Source organism: Calypte anna, chromosome 3 (assembly GCF_003957555.1).
Source record: "Calypte anna isolate BGI_N300 chromosome 3, bCalAnn1_v1.p, whole genome shotgun sequence".
NCBI lineage: Eukaryota > Metazoa > Chordata > Aves > Apodiformes > Trochilidae > Calypte > Calypte anna.
Window position 1 is genome coordinate 29,298,663 of NC_044246.1, and position 17,064 is coordinate 29,315,726.

Sequence of the window (17,064 nt, forward strand, 5' to 3'; positions counted from 1 at the left end):
AGAAATGTAGGTATGGTTTGCAAATTAATAACATAAATCCATCACCTTTGCTTTTATTTTGTAGATTCACTATGGTTTGTCCTCCAGGAAATGAGAAGTTGAAGTTTGTTTTCTTCTTTATTAAGCCATTTGAAGTGGGAGAGGTTTTGCTGCGCCTTGTTTCCTTTTTTTTTTTTTTTTTTCCACTTTGGAATTTTAGTGAATTGAACATCCATGGCATCAGACTGCAATCCTGCTGCATGTGTTCCATGTGGGTGCCTTAATCTGTAGGCTGGAGGGTTTCCTTCTCCTTATCTTCCCTCCTATATCTTATCTCATTGAAAATGAAGCGGTTTAAGAAGACAGCTGGAATCCCTCATCCTCGTTTTGATTCTTAGGTTGCACTTTTAGGGGTGAGACCTCATTTCAAAGTCAGTGTCTACCAAAGTCAGGACAAGAAACATATATGGATGTCTCCAGGCTGTAATATAGCACTCTGAGTGCTATAAAATGAGGTGGTCTGGGCCAAGTCTTCTTCTGCCTCAGCTGTTCCTGTTAGAAACTGGGACACCCTTCTGGTGGCGTGAACTCCAGTGTTGTCTTCCACTAACCTCTTTCTGGCTTGCCAGGCTCCCAAGCTCAGTTGTAGATTTTGTGGGCTGGGAAGCTCTTCTACCATCAAACCCACCAGCCTTGCAAAAGCTCCTGTGCTGACATGATGTGATAAGCTACCATCACACAGAGGGCACATGAGGGACACAGTTCAGTAGGGGATGCTAATTGTGCAAGGGGATTACTGGGGGAGGAGGTGGACTCTTGTTCCCAGAGACACTCCTGAAGATTCCTGCTAGACCATCCAGTTAGGTGGGTATAGACCAGCTCTACGTAAATTGTCACATATGTCCAACTCCTTCTCTTAATTCACTTGTCTGATTTTGAAAGGATAGGTGCTTTCCCCAAGTGCACCTGCAGAAAAGTGAAAGGAAACCTTTTACTGTAGTGCAAAGATAAACAGGTTATGCCCTTCTGAAATGTTGATTTTGCAACAGTGAGTACACTTGAGCAGACATAAAAATCCTGATGCTATTTCATAATGTGAGATTAGTTAATCTCACTCAGGTTGAGTTTAATTTAGGAGAAATTAACTCAGGTTATGTGTAAGAGAATTATTTCCACGGTGATAGTGGTTTTCATACCTTTCATGACACAGGGAATAATAAACTATATTCTTAACTAAAATGAGACAGAAGTCAATGCTGCTTTTGAAAATTGGATGCTGGCTCAAAGGTTGCTTATCCAGTTTCTGGAAGCTAAACAAAAGTTTGAGTTAACGTCACTGAGAAGGTTCTGCTGAAATTCATGTCAACGTCTTTGGCACAAAACAAACAGACGGAAACATTTCCTTGCCAGTTAAATAACACTTCTCTTGCTCCTAGAACTGTAGCTGATTCAACTCAGTGCACTTTGTATAATTACCCCCCACTCTCTCCAAACCTAAAGCACACATGAAATGAAGAAATTACAGGAAAAAGGCCACATGTCACAATAATTACTATAATTTTGTCCGTTATTCTTTTGCTTTCTGGCACTTGCTATTTGAGGCTTGATGTTAATTTGCTTGAATAACTAAAGGTGTTTCCTCTGCTTGTTTATGCTAGCTATGATTTCTAAACATCCTTGGAATTATTTGCCATAACACCTCTTCTCATCTTGATATTACTTCAGTTTGAGCCACTTATAGAAAGTGCTTATTTCTATTTTGAATAGAAGCAGCTGGGAGCCAGAAAAATGTGTGTTTGTTTGCCTTTCTATTTTTGCTTTGAAATTGCTGGAAGCCAGTAGGCGGAGTTTTATTTTCTGTTTTAAGATTTTATTTTCCAATTAAAACAAATATTATGTACAAAGATTGTCACATATCTTGAATTACTGGTTTTAGTAACAGGAAAAAAATCTTGTTGGAAATCCTTCTGAAGTGTGGCTCTATTTCTGGAAATCCTTTCTTGCTCACTTCAACAAAATCTTGTATCTTCTTCCATTTCACTAAATGATTCTTTCATGAGCAGAGGAGTGAGTCTTGTAGGAACTTTGTTGGCACTAAAATGTTGGCATGTTTTCCTTCATCATGTACACTTCAACATTTCTTTCATCATCTGTCCATTCTACCACCTAAAGAAAAATCATGTAGGAAGTTGACTATTTGTTGTATATACCAAATAACTACTAACTTGGTGTATCTTTGGAAAATAAATCCTAGTTTCTACTGTTACACAGCATAGGTATCGCTCTCCAGAACAGAAAATTACTGTTCTCTAGAAAATGGGTAGTCCAGTATGAGAACTTACCATGTTCAGGAAAGCTAAAAGATTACCTAATTAGAATTTCCAGAAAATATTTGGAATTGTTCATCTGAAGCAGAAACTGAAATGCAGATTTCTTTTAAAGGAAAAGGATTTGTTTTCAATCTTATAGATTTCTTTTAAAAGAAAAGCCAAAATTAATATAAACATACCCCCTTCACTCCTCCCAGAATCTCAAACCCAACCCCCTCAAAAAAAAGCCAACCCAGAAGAACAGTCCCCCAAAAAGAACTGCAGACCCTGAGTCACCCTTGGTTTACTTACTCTCTCTTAATTTCCTAAAATAAAACCCACCACCACAAATCCAAACAATCCCCCAAGGCCCCAAACCCAACCCAACAAAAAGCAACCCCTCAATGAGATCCATGAGCTTTATTACGTTTATTTCACGGAAAACCTTGGATAGCTTTGAGTATTCTTTATCACTGGTTAACTGCAAAATCAGACAACATAACACAGTATTACCTTTGGAACAGATCTTTTTTTCTTTTGAGGGTCTGGATGGAGTGGAGAGGGCTAAGTTGGCAGGTTAAAGAATATTAAAATATTTGTTTTCTACTCTACTGCCAAGACTTGTGGTAAGTGAAAATATAATACAGATTTTCAGTAAAAAAAGCTTTTTCTTTTTGCAGCTTTGCCGCTAAGATTTGAGACCATTCATGGAAGCTGATGGCAATGCTCTCGTAAGTATAATAGAAGTTATGCCAGAGTTACTGATCAGCTGAAGAGATCATATATTTGGGTTTTGTCCTTGTAATCATAGAAGACTGTGGGCAGCATCAATGTTTCAAATCTCATCTGTGTGACAGACCATGCAGTAAAACATAGGCTGCCTCTGTTCTGCTCTAAGGATGAAATAAAGTCTATTGTATGGGTCTGACGCCAGGGGTGTCTTCACTTCCAAGTCCTGCCTCTCAATGGATGAAAAAGCAGTAACTCAGTATACATGAGCTTAGCAAAGGTTTTTCTTAGCCACAACATCTGTCTAGCCCTAGAGAAGTTTAAAGAAAGTACAGTTCTAAGATGAACTTTGGCACCTTCTCAACTTATGTATTGTGAATTGAGTTTCATGAGACATGAAGTCTGGCCTTCATTAGTAGCTCAATGCCCCAACTTTTGCCTGGAAACAATTTTTTTCCTTGCCCCTGAAACAGCCTCATACACCTATGTCAGCCCATCTTTTTTTCTTCTGGGGAATTTCTAGTCTGCAAGCTCCCCAGTCTCTAGCCAGAAGCATTCCCTGGGGCAACCCTCAACTGTTCCTGGAAGCTCCCAGTGAGATGCTGCTCACCTGAGCTTGGTTCCATGAGATGATTGCTCTAGGCTGGCCCTTTGGAAGGGAAGCTGGAAACATGTAGCACCCATGTATTTGCAAATACATGTCTGCTGACTGACAAGGATGAGGTAAGGAAATCCACGATGATGTGGTAATGAGGAAGACCTACCAGCTTCTAATGATTGTGATCCACTGCCCCCAACCCAGGATGCTTGGACCCTGTGATACATCTCCCTCTGACTAGGGAGAGCCAAACACCCTTTAACTGGTAGCTGGTATATGTAAAAGCCAGGCCCAGGGCCCAGCAGTTTGTGTAGAAGGGCGTGAAGAAGCAGAGAAGTAAGGGAGCCTCAGTTGAAATTGTGCTGCTGGTGGTAAGAGGGTAATTTCCCCAGTAGATGTGCCTCTTAGTGCACAGGCTTCCACACAGGTTGAGGTCCAGAGAGTGGAAGAAGAGAGGGCTCTCTGCACTGCAGGGAGTGCTCTGTCTTGGAAGAGCTGTACTGGCAAGTGGAGGAGATACAGGAGGAAGTGAAAGGCCTGTGCAGCATCAGACAAAACAAAAGGCAGATAGATAGGATCTTCCTGGAGATACAAATGCTTGAAGAGCTTCAGTTCCTACCTGCAATGGAGAATCAGGCAGCGTCTACCCCCACTGTTAAGGTAAGCAAAACCTCTGCAAAAGGGGAAGGATGGAAGTCAATAACTTTTAGTACCAAGAGGAAGGCTTCTGCCCCACCGAAGAACCTGCAAATACAAAATGGGTTGACTGCTCTCAAAACTGAAGATGAGCCACATGTGTCTTCTGGGAAAGGACCTGGTGCCCCAAACTGAGAATCATGCAAGTCTACCAAGATGAAATGGTGTGTGTTGGCAATGGATGTCTCCATTCTGCAGAGGACAGAGGCAGCCATCTGCAGGCCTGATCATCTAGAGAGGTTAGCTGCCACTTGGGCCAGGATCCACCATCCTGTGGGGAGACTGCCAAAGTCCAGCCCCCTGACTTCTACCCCATACTGTTATTGTATGTGAATGTGAAAGATACTGCCACTGAAAACCATTATGTACTGGGGGCAGCCCAGCTGGGAAGCAGCTTTGCAGAAAAGGACCTCAGAGTCCTGGTGGCAACAAAGTTGAACGTGAGCCAGCACAGTGCCCTTGCTGCAAAGAAGGCAAATGGTATCCTTGGCTGCATTAGACAAAGTACTGCCAGCACATCAAGGGAGGTGGTCCTTCCCCTTTATTCAGTGCTGGTGAGGCACTACCTGGAGCACTGTGTCCAGTTCTAGGCTCCTCAGCACAATGAAGACTTGGACATACTGGAGAGAGTCCAATGAAGGGACACAAGCTCTTTTCAGTAGTGTCTATGACAGGATTAGGGGCAATGGGCACAAACTGAAACACAGGAAGTTCCCTTTGAGCATCAGGAAACACTTCTCTGTTGTGTAGGTGACTGAGCACTGACACAAGCTGCTCATAGGTATTGTGGGGTCTCCATCTTTGGAGATACTAAAAAGCTGTCTGGAGATGGTCCTGGACAACTGGCTGTAGGTGTCCTTGCTTGAGGAGGGGATGTTGGACTTGATGATGTCCACAAGTCCCTTCCAAGCTCAACTGCACTGCAATTCTGTGAACAGGTAGGTTCTCCAAACTGAAAGAAGTTGGACAAACTGAAAGAAGGGTTGGACTCGATGATCTCTGAGGTCCCTTCCAACCCAGCCAATTCTATGATTCTATGAAGTGCCTCATTGTAGTTGTGACATTTTCTATGTTTTTGCTTATTGATGAAATGAACCTGACACAGAAATGACTCAGTTGCACAGCTCCTTTTGCACCTGCCTCATAGGTGTATTTGCCAAGTGGAACATTATTGGATAGCAAGCCTGAAGCCTGCATTGACCTGTAGGATCACTACCCCATCCAGTTCAGCCCTCAGGTCTCAGTAAACTGATGAATAAACCAAAATGAACTCAAAATGATTAAAATCTACCCTGTGTTGCCAGTCTTGCACAAAAATAATGACCTTCCTAAAGTTGCAAATAACTGTATGTTTTGCATTTATTTTAGAGCTTTCTGAGGAATAATGCTCTCAGATTTTCCCTGGTAACAACAAGAGCTAGAAATAGATCTGGTTTTTTGTGTGCTTGTTTTTCATTTGAAACTGTGATAATGAAATAAATCATTTGCCATCAGGAAATTGTTCATAAATCAACAAAACTGTGGAAGGCAATTTTGTGAATAACTCCAGGTTTCATTGCTGCAGTCTGGGATTAGAGGTTTATCTTGTGCAGAGCAAACCAGATATTTTTTTAAAGATAATTCTGGGCCTCTGAACAGTATTAAAAACATTTAAAATTTGCTGAATTCCAGGTTTCAGCCTAATTTGTTGAAACTTTAATTTGTCTTTCAGGAATTCTGAGGAAGAAAAATCATAAATATATTTTAATTCACAAAATTTCACTCAGCAATGATTTTATTACACCTTTAGCACTATTTTTATCCAGGTTAATTAAATGCAGTGCTGGCTGGGGAAACTGCTTTTCCTGACCTCATTAATATGTGAATCCTCCCACAAGATATGAGGAGATGGGGATCCATCCCCCCACCAAATTGCAGCAGAATACCATAATTGCTGCTGAATAATAAGTGTACATTTGTAAATTCTTGGTACTCTCAGGTCTTACTAGGTAATTTTCCTTCAGTCTGTGTATAAAGCAAGTCCTGACAGATGATTTCCATAGTAAGCATATTAACCCTTTCCTAACATGGGCCATAGACCATGTTATTTTGCTTTAGATCACCAATAAAGTTAGTGGGAAGACCTACTTCTTCCTTGGCTGTTTACAGAAAGCCACATCCCATCCCAGTATTGTTGTTGTTGTACAATTTTATCTTGGTTAAAGATGAAATGACCTCACTGAAGTCTCATGGAGAAGATGTGACATTTCCCCCCTGCATCATTCTTGTGCAAGGAGAGCTGATTCATTTTTGGTTTTCCTAATATCACGTTGGGTATCTCTAAAGGAAAGTAATTAGCATGACCCATTGATTCACTGAGCCCATATGTTATTTCCATGTATCCTAAATAGGGTGTTACTTTCTTTGGAATGTGACACAAGGGACAGCTTGTATAGGATGGGGAATTAGCAAAACCTCCAATAGAGCCAATGTGTTCTCTCATTTCTTTTCTTTTTCTGTTGTCATGGAGAATAGTCTGAGTGAGGCAGGCGTTGGTAGAATAAAAAAAATTAAAAAATAAATAAAAAAAAAAAGGTGACAATTTAGCAGGAATCTTGGATCACTCGTCTCTTTTAAAGCCTCCCACAGGTGTGTTTTTCAGGTCATCTCAGTCAGGTATCAGACAAATACATGACTGTAAGATGTGCTTCTACACTCCAATACTTGCTGCAAAGATCACTGGTTAAAGAAAGTTCTAGGTCTTGTAAATTCTAGTGGCAGTGGTGTCTCCTATTACTGTTTCCAGATGATGTTGGTTTAGTGTCCTTTAACTTGCCTGTGAGAAGAGCCATCATAGCCTTCAAGAATAATATGAAATGGGGTTTTGCTTTCCTGAAAAGCCTGCTAGTGAGGCAGAGGGACTGCATTAGGCATGTTCCTAGCGTAGCTCTGCAGCGGGGCAGGGTAGCTCTCAGCTTTGCATAGCAACATTGTGGCTGAGCATATTAAACCATATATCACCTTATCCAGTGTTTATCATCCAGAGGCCTTGAAACCTTCCTAAAAATAGAAAAAGGTGAATGCTTCTGTTCTTGTGCTAGAGATGGAAAGGTTGAGGCAAAGAGAATCCAAGGGTCTTGTCCACAAACACACCACCAACCAACCTGTCTGGGGAGAATTTACTCCAAAAGCCAGATCTTATATTTCTAATGACCTCTTTTTCAGTCTGTGGTCTTTTGGTTTAGTTTCATTTTGTATGTGTTTGTGTGGGATGAAATATGTAGACTGCGGATGGGAAAATAGAAATCATGTTATTTTTGCAGAGACCAATATTCTCGTGTTTGCCCTGGCAAACTTATGGCATATTTATGTTTTAAATTTTGGATAACATGTCAGTTGTGGTGGTTATGTTTGGTTGATTGGTTGGTTGGTTGGCTGGTTTTGTTTGTGTTTTTGTGTGTGTATGTGTGGGTGGTTTTTTTTTTTCTTTTTAGAAATATCATGAAACTTTTAAATAAGGGGAAATACATTCTCTAAAAAATAATAATTAAAAAATGAGTGTAAAAGCCATATTTTTTTTCTTTTTCAGGATTTCCTAGAATGAGCTAAACAACTATCAGACACCTGGCATGTATTTTTAGTCTCCCCATGTTTGTAAAACCCCTTCATGGAGTGAAATGAAGCATTAAAATGCTAGAGTTCTAACTTTTATTTTTTTAACTTCTGAACACAGAATACAATTCAGCCAAACACACAGCAAAGTAGAAGCTGCCTGTGGGTGTGAAACAGGAAGCACGAGTAGACAGACACATGTATAATAGGGTTACGTTTGCTCTTGCTCAACTAGATATATATCAATTCTAATTAATACATTTTATGCTTCAGCTGCTAACATCCCTTCAGCAGTGAGTGGGTTATGTGTTTTTATCCTGCATATACCACCAGCATCACCACCACGTCCTTCTCTAGCTTCCCCCTCCCCTTTCTACACAAATGTTGCAACACAATCTGAAATTTCCTATTTTCTTTCCTTCCTGCATTTCTTACAGGTTCCCTTGCGTCAGAAGACAAAAAAGAAAAGTCAAGGTAATGAGAGATTGCTTTTTCTTTTCTCTTCTGGGTTCCTCTTTTGTTATTTTCTTCGCATGCCTTATTTTTTGAGAGGGTGAGGATTTTATACTGCTACTCAGCTGGTGGAAAGCTGCTTTTTAATTCCACCGATTCTTGCACCGTTTCTGAGAAAAATGACAACGGGCTGTTCCTTTGGACTAAATCCTTGTGGTATGTTAATTGAATCAAAGCTGGAAATCAGTGAGGTAGAATCAGCTGCCTGCACATACACACACACACTAGTGGTTTTCATGTACTTGGCATAATAGTTTTCTCTAGTTGAGTTAAATAGACAGATTCTTTTCAGAGTACAGCTGTGGGAAGGGAAATATGTGCATGCTTCTCTTCAACGGATCAAAGGCTATCCCTTTAATTTACAAAAAGCTACGTATGGTTATTTTAGCATTAATTAATTTCTGTATTATCTATAGCTTACTGTTTTGTTTCTGCACATCAGAATGCCTTTCAAATGAGTCTGTGTTACTGTCACAGCCATTATAAAACTGAATGACTTCTGAGTATATTTTAAGATATGGTTGGATGCCTTGCTGAGATTGCTAAGTAAGGTTGAGATCTTTAATTGGCAGCAATATCTTTCCTGGCAATTCACTTTTAAACAAGTAAAACACTGTATTTTTAATGGCACAGCGTTCTTTATAATGAGCCGACGGAGGATATCGTGCAAAGAGCTGGGACAAGCCGATTGCCAAGGATGGCTCTACAAAAAGAAGGAAAAAGGAGCTTTCATTGGCAACAAATGGAAAAAGTTCTGGTGTGTGCTGAAGGAGTCATCACTGTATTGGTACAGCAGTCAGCTGGTGAGTACAGATTTCATCCAGCCCTGGGTGCCAGACAAGCAGCATCTGTTGGGAGCAAGAAGAGGGGAGCTGGGGTCAAAATTTAAATGTATCCTGGAGACATACAGACAACTGGGTTTATTTCTCAGCCCTGGCATTTCTTGTAAACTGGAAAGAGTCTATGTGAATGTAAAGCATGCAGAAAACTGTTTTCCACTTCAGCAAATACTTGGGAAATGTTAACTTACTGTCTTGCTCTTTAAATATCTGCTCTTTGCAGATTGGCATTTGAATTTGGGAAAGGTTTTTCTAGAGTGGACAGTTTTCAGACACTCAATTCAACACTCGCAACAGGAATGCTTCTTCATGTCTTAATTAGTTTAATTTTCATAAATCTTTCTCAAGCTTCTCTTCCCATCTCCTTCCACACTGAGATTCATCTGCTTATTCATTTTATTCATTTGCCTTTTTATTTGGTGTCTATCTGTCCCGTATTTACACCCCCCCCACCCACCCCCCTTTTTTTTTTTTTCCCCAGTTTGCACTGGTAGGTTTGCAGGTATGAAGCCTGTCAGTTGGTGATATTTTTCTCCTGGTCTTGCTGCTGGCTCATCCAGAGCATTGTAACTAAAGCTGCTCACATTTTGCTGATTTTTAACTACCTGCTCTAATGAGTCTATTATAAAAGTCAAATCTGCAGGAGGACACAGTATTTTGAATTCAAGGTTTGCCTATATGTTCAGTGGGTGAGCTTTCCTCAGGAGAGCTGGTATAGATAGCATTTGATCTAGCTCAGATAGCCTGCTTTATTTACAGTCATGTGGGATGAAGACAAAGAACAGCAGGCCCTGAACTCCTGCAATCAGCTGAAGAACTAGATGATCCTTGGGGTCCCTTCCAACCTGACATTCTATGATTCTATGAGTTAAAACTGAAAAAGAGGTGGTGGTGAAGATGCAGTGAGAAATCTGGAGTAACCCTTTTAATCAAAGTTTATGACTGAGTGAAAAGAAGTAGTGAGTTATAGGGAATGGCAGGTTTTACTCCTGGCATAATCAATCTCTTACACTTTTGCACTGCTACTTCTAAAAACCTCCCTTCTCATTCAAAAGGTGTTCTGGAAGAGTCCAGAATTGTGGTGTGCAGAGGAATAGGGGATGGCAGCAAATACATAAGTTGAAACTGAGCAGCTCCAGTGTGAAATTGTGGGCAGGCATCAAGTTTCCTAAATTCTGCTCTGGAAATCATTAAAGGATGAAAGATTTAATAAACCCTCACTAATTGTTAGAACATCTTAGGAATTTAGGATTTTAAATGCAATCTGGATTTTTTCCACTTGTCTATTTCCATTGCAGAATCCCCATTAGAAATCTTGCTGTCTCATTGAAGTTACAAACAAAATAGCTTAAACCATAAGAAAAACCCTAAAACAAGCTTTATTCATGGAAAAAGTATTTCACATTCTCCCTTCAGTTGTGGGTACAGTGTTGGGTGGCTATTTTTTGGTGTTTCGTTTTGTTTTTTACAGAATAAAACCTTTGACCTTTCTTAAATAGCATTAAAGCTATGACTTTTTTTTAAAGGGAAAAGTGAAGACAACTCAGCTCGTCATGGGCTGGTTTTTTTTTGTGGTGATGTGGCAGTCTGCTCTAACTTCCTTTCAAGACCAGGTCAAATACCTGGTGAGAGAAAGAAAGGAAAGAAATAGAAAATGTAGAGAGGAAAAAAAAAAAAGCTTTGTTTTTCCAATGCTTGCAATTTTTCTGCTTGAAAGACATAGTCTGGCAGATATACTTATCGGTGGCATTGATACCCTGCAAACCCTTATTAACACTGACTGTTCTAAAAATGCCTGCAGTTGTACTTCTGGCCAAGAAGTGCTAAAGGTGAGCTCACCTTTACATGAAGTTGGGCTGAGGTAAAATGAAGCAGGGACAGGCAAATTATGCATTCCAGGAGGAGAAGGTTTGTCGTCGAGAGGAGCACAGTCATTCATTCCCTTTACTTTTTGTGGTGTGGCTAAATTCCCCTTTCAGGATCCAAGGAAGACATGGTCATGCTGATCCCACTGCATACCCCACAGCATTCACCAGCTGGATGAACTCATCCTTTTGGTTGCCACATGCTCTCCTGCTTTCACTGACTGCCCCAAAATAAACAAGGCTGAAGAATGGATAGTAGCCTCATTCCCATTTATTTCATGTACCCTGAGGAGCTCTCAAGGCTTCAAAATACTGTTGGGTTATGTCAGCCCTGACTTCTCACCTATCACAGTTCATCTTGTAAACCTGCTAGGCAGTAGCCATCTGTTTGCTTTCAACTTCTGCTGACTTCTGACAACCATTTTATTTAAAAAAAACCCCAAGATTTCTTTGGACAATACTACAGTGGTGTCTCTGCATAGTTTTAGATTTAGGCAAAGTTTGCAGAATTGTAGTAATTAGGAGGTGTGGGAAGAAAAGGAAGTATCCTTTACTAAGATATGCTTTCTTGAACTGGTGAGACCAGAGCTATGCTCAGAGTCATATCTAAGATGATTTAGGCCTGTTGTGCTTTCACAGACTTTTTCATCTCCAGATTGATGAAGCAGAAATAGCAGTGACATATTCACTGACTTACTTGATACTTCTTTTTACTTCTATATCTGGCCTGTCTTTAACACTGCCTGCTTTTCCACTTCCTTCAGGGGAGATAATTCCCTGTCCCAGTGGGCTATCCAAGGTGACAACCTCCAGTTGATAACTGTGTTGAAAGAGTTGTTGTCCTGCTTCTCACATGCTTGAGGCTTCTAGTGACAAGTCCTCTTCCAGGCTGAAGTGAAAGATGGTGGTGGAGGAAAAGGGTTGAGGTCAAAGAAACCAGGGCACGCTGTCTGCCTGTAGCTCTGCCTGACCAGTTTCCTTGTGAGAAATAAGTGTGTTTTGTTAGGGCTGTGTGAAAACTTCAGTCAACCAGAAAGAGCCAATTGTTGCATAGCAACGGGGTGCTGGACCTAACCTTGTTTTCTAAAGGATTTAGAGAAAAGAGTGAGTGGGTGTAATTTGTACAAGAATGTGCGTTGTCTTGGGTTTGGATTGGTAACCTCAGCTAACATTGTGTTCTTGGTAAAGTCTTCAGGTGACTCTGAAGCTCTGGGTGTTTCTGTCTTTCTGATTTGGTCTTAAGTTGTGCCAGAGGAGGTTTAGGTTGGATATTAGAAAGAATTTCTTTACAGAGAGAGTGATCAGGCATTGGAATGGGCTGCCCAGGGAAGTAGTGGATTCTCCGTCCCTGGAGATATTTAAAAAGAGACTGGATGTGGCACTCAGTGCCATGGTCTAGCAACCTCAACGGTGGTTCAAGGGTTGGACTCGATGATCTCTGAGGTCCCTTCCAATCCAGCCAATTCTATGATTCTATGATACTCTGGCTCTGGATCTTGCATGTCAGGCAAATTGGGGAAGGAGATACAGGACACGACATTTGGAGATGGTAGTTCCTTCAATTTAACATAAAGCATGCTGTGAAAACCTGAACTCAGACAAAAATAATGGAATGTCGAGAAGGTTCAGCAACAGCATATCAGACACCCTGAGACTCAAGGTTTTCCTTCACTTAAAGCAAACCAGAGCACAGGCAAATCCAAATTAACATTCAACCAGTTATCTGTGGTCCTGAAATGGTGAAGTTAGAGCCCTGGTGGTCTCAGCAGGTTTCAGTAGACTATCCTGAAGTCTCTTTCCATGTATGCTTGCTTTTACTGTAAAATACAGATAGAAAATGGAGAAGGTAAAATTTTATTTGCAGCATGGACACACCCGCATCATCCTGGGGAGGGAAAGCTGTTTGGACTAGGAAGAAACACAGGAGGGTTGGTTTTACAATGGAAACACAAAAAATGTCAGAAAATTAGTGTGAGCAGTCTGACATTCTATGTGCATTCAGTATCAGCAGGCTCCTAGGACAACTGCTCTTTGTTAGAGTGTGGTTCTCTCTTTCAAGTACTGCTCTCTGCAGGCAGTTGCCTTGAAGACAAGTGTTTAAAGAGGATGGTGTCTGCCCCTGTGACAGTTTTAGTTTCCATACTGAAATCCCAGAAGGAATCAGCTGTCCTATATATGAATAGGGGTAGGTGGGGAAAATTGTCGCATATAATCCTAGGCTCTTGGTTTCTTGCATTTGTTGAGATTATGTTGGAAAGTGTTGGCTGGAAAGCAACAGAGGACTAAGTGCCTCTGTCTTGTGTGTGTTTAGGATAGCTTGACAGGTTTTCCAAGTAAATTTGAAATACAGTTTTTCAGAATGTGTCGATGATGGTTGCCATGGGGATTCAGCTGAAAAGAAATATAAATATAAAATCAAAGGGTTGCAGGCTGTGATCTGCTGTCACTACTTATCTTTGGTTCTTTTGTTTGGGTTCCCTCCCCAGCGATCACTGCATTTAAATTGGTCCTCACTCCAACATCTTTGGCAGGTATCATCTAATTGCTGTCTTTTAAACCAGGAACCTTTCACCTTTAAATTATAGTTGCTGCTTGCATGAATGATGAAAAGTCATTGATGCTGGCTGATTGTGCTGAGAGCTTTGAGGACCCGTAGTCCACTACACTGCACAATTTTTTTGAGGTTCTATAATTTGTCTCACTGGTGAACTTGACAGAGGGGACAAAAGACTTAGAAGGCTTAAGGATTGAAGTGCTCCTGGTCTTCTGGGGGTAGCACTGAAACACTGTGATACCAGGAGTACCTTGAACTGCAGGTTGGAGCTGTTCCACAGTAACTAGCACAGTTTTTAAAAAATCTTTTTTCATTATTTAAAAATTGAAAAAGATCTATGAAATTATTTACTAAATTTCCTAAAGTCACAGAATTTAGATAACATACTGAGGCAAGATTAAAAGGCTATTAAGCTCTTTCATTAGACACAGACATTAAGTTTTATAAATATGTTTGAATTTATATTTTTTCTTTTGGAAAGCTGTTTCTGTGAAGAAATGATTACTTTTTTTGCCCCAGGCATTTCCAGAGGCTAGTATTATTGAAATTATTTTCTTACAATTGGGCATAGCAAAAACTGTAGATTTATATGTCAGGCTAGCCTGCATAAAACCCAAAAGAGAGAACAGATTATTCTTTTAAATATCTTGACTAAATAGGAAACAAGTCAAGGTTCTTTTAATCTGAGTTTTTTAGGGCTTGAGAGAAATGTATTAGTGAAATATTAGGATGCTTTAAAGTCATGTTTAAAATAACATTTTGGAGAAGAGAAGACATTTAGGACTTGTATATGTTTTTATTGTTTTAAAATGTAATTTTTATCCCAAGAATGACCAAAAAAGTGACTTCCACATGTTCTATTCCTAGTCCTTATTTGGAATTCTATTTACTGACTGTAATAATGCTTACAAGGTTTTACTGTTATTCTTCGTATTCCTTTTTTTTTTTTTTTTTTTTTTTTTTTTTTTGCTAATTAGGGAACTAGATACCCATTAACACCCTGTTTCCTTTTAGATGGCACATCTGAGATGTGTGCCAATATAGCAATAGAGCACTAAAAAAAATAATGACATGGTTCCTAAAATTCACACCATTGTCCTTCCTTTCACTTGTACATAAAATGAAATATTAACCTTAGAAATGAGTAAATGTGGAAGCACTCACAGAATTAATATATAACCTGACTGCATTAAACATTATCTTTTACCTCATAGAATGTTCTGGCAACTGCATAGGAAGTTTGGATATTTCTCTGCTGTAAAACTGGCAAATGTAAGTTGCTTAAGTCAAAGCCTGCAGCCATATGTCTATCACCAATGTAGAGACTATTCCTCTAATTTAGGTGCTCATTAAATATGTCAGTGGTTCAAGTCCAAATTCTATCTCTGCATGGGTGGAAGCACCCCAGGTGAGAGTCCTCACGTTGATTTACAGGATCCTGAAAATTCAGTAGCACAATAAAAAATCTGAATGATTAATATTTGTGTGAACTAAAACTGGACAGAAGAGACAATGACTTATCTAATGTTGTTGTATAGATTTGCTCTCTTTCTGATTGTCTGTGTAGCACCCTGAGCAATTTATAGGATGCAGAAGAGTGCAATAGCTACTACGTCAGTAGGACACAGTGGCTGAACTGTGAACCATCCCCAGGCCCTTGCCACCCCCTAATGATTTATCTCGCTCGGGTCATGGATTTATTGGTGTGTGGTTGAAAAGGTACCTGGGCATATTCCTTTTTACAGAGTCTTCTTTCTCTCTCTCTCTCTCTCCTTTTTTTTTTTTTTTTTTTTTTTTTTTTTTTTTTTTTTTTTACCCTTAAACTTATGTTATTGATTGATGCTGAGAAATAACTGGCATTGTAAATGTTTTCCAACCAGCAATGAGTGCAAAAAAGGCTTTGTAACCCCATGAAATGCTTTCTTGAGGCTGATCTCTGGGGTTAGACTGGTCTTGGGAACCAACCAGGAGTTTCAGTTTTCTTGCTGCACCTCTTTTAGTAAGTGACCACATTTTTTTTGTACAGAAAGACAGGGGAATACATTATCTCTCTTTAGGGCAGTTGCAGCCTATGAACAGAGCTCCCCATTCACTCTCCCCTACTCATTCACTCCTTCCTGTACATGTAGGGACGGAAATACTAGCTCAAGGTGTAACTGATTGAAATAGACATAAAACCCCTAGAACTTTTAAAACAAGCTGGTTACTTTTTACTTCAGTTGATATTTTGTCTCGATTTTAGTCTCACTAAATTCGAGCTTGTGGAATAGAAACACAAGCTCCCTGAGACAAGTTCTAAAAAAGTGACAGTTAAAAATATAATGGCAGAAAGTTTAAAACTCACAACTACAAATAACCATGTTTCTGTACAAACGAAACTATGTTGCAAAAATCAAGATTTCTGTTTTTCGGCTCAGATGCTAATTAAGGTAGCTGTTTCTTCTGTACTGAGAAATAAACCAAAACACTTCTACCCTTTTAAATTTTGGTCCTGGAGCAGACAAAATAATTTCTCGGTGAACATGCAAAAGAGAAATCTTTCATATTAATATTTAATACATGTAAACTGCAGGAATGATTTATTGTATATCAAAGGACAGATATGCAGAGGTGTAGGGAAACCACCCACAGAAAAATCCATTCTGTACCCATATTTAATTTCTCAGAGATTCATACTTCCAAGCTTTAAAGCTCATAGGCTTGTCTTGATGCATGTATTTTTACAGTCTCCTCATTTTCATGCATAACGTGACTTGAGATCTTGTCAGTCATCTTCCTTTATCCTCTTTGTAATTGTGTGTATTTTACCTGCTTTAACTCAGTGTACTTTTTCAGAATTTTAATGTGCTCAGGCATAAGGGCTAGGAGCAGCAAAAAAGTCTCTTTTGGAAAGTAGTTTTTTCTGACATTATGTGCTACTGGCTTCTGCCTACATCACTGCTCTTCTTAGGAGATGTCCAGGCCCTACTGAGGATGATCTGGTGAATATAGAGAGATGGACTAAATTAAGATGTTTCAGCTGCAAGCAGCAAGAGCAGGGATTTCAGTCTCACTGGTGGCTTCAGTTTTGCTGGAGCCACTCTCATCCAGAGTCCAGCTGATCTGCAACAGAGATGTCATAGTTCAGTAAAACCTCTCCTGTCCAGAACAGGGTGACTGCATATAAACAGTGTACTGTGAATGCCTGGCTTTTTCTATCTCCTGTACCATGTCTGTAAATGATAACTGGAAGGACCAAGCCAGCAGCAGTATTTAGCAACAGAGTTCAGTTGTATGGGACCATTCCCATGCAGAGTTTCACCTCTGGCCATAGGAGCAGCCTGTACTGCCTTTGCCTTGCACATACACAGGCACAGGTAGGTGACCCTATGAGATGGTCTGTGTTACAGTT

At 39.9% G+C, this 17,064-nt stretch overlaps 1 protein-coding gene across 1 annotated transcript in view; it reads left to right on the plus strand.

The window, feature by feature from the left end:
* The first annotated feature begins 2,995 nt into the window (after positions 1–2,995).
* IPCEF1 (interaction protein for cytohesin exchange factors 1) overlaps positions 2,996–17,064 on the plus strand; it is a 41,044-nt gene continuing 26,975 nt past the window's right edge. The window contains exons 1-3 of the mRNA XM_030447518.1: positions 2,996–3,019; positions 8,340–8,376; positions 9,049–9,218. Of these exons, the coding sequence (XP_030303378.1) occupies positions 2,996–3,019; positions 8,340–8,376; positions 9,049–9,218 (231 nt within the window). The remainder of the gene's footprint in view (positions 3,020–8,339; positions 8,377–9,048; positions 9,219–17,064) is intronic.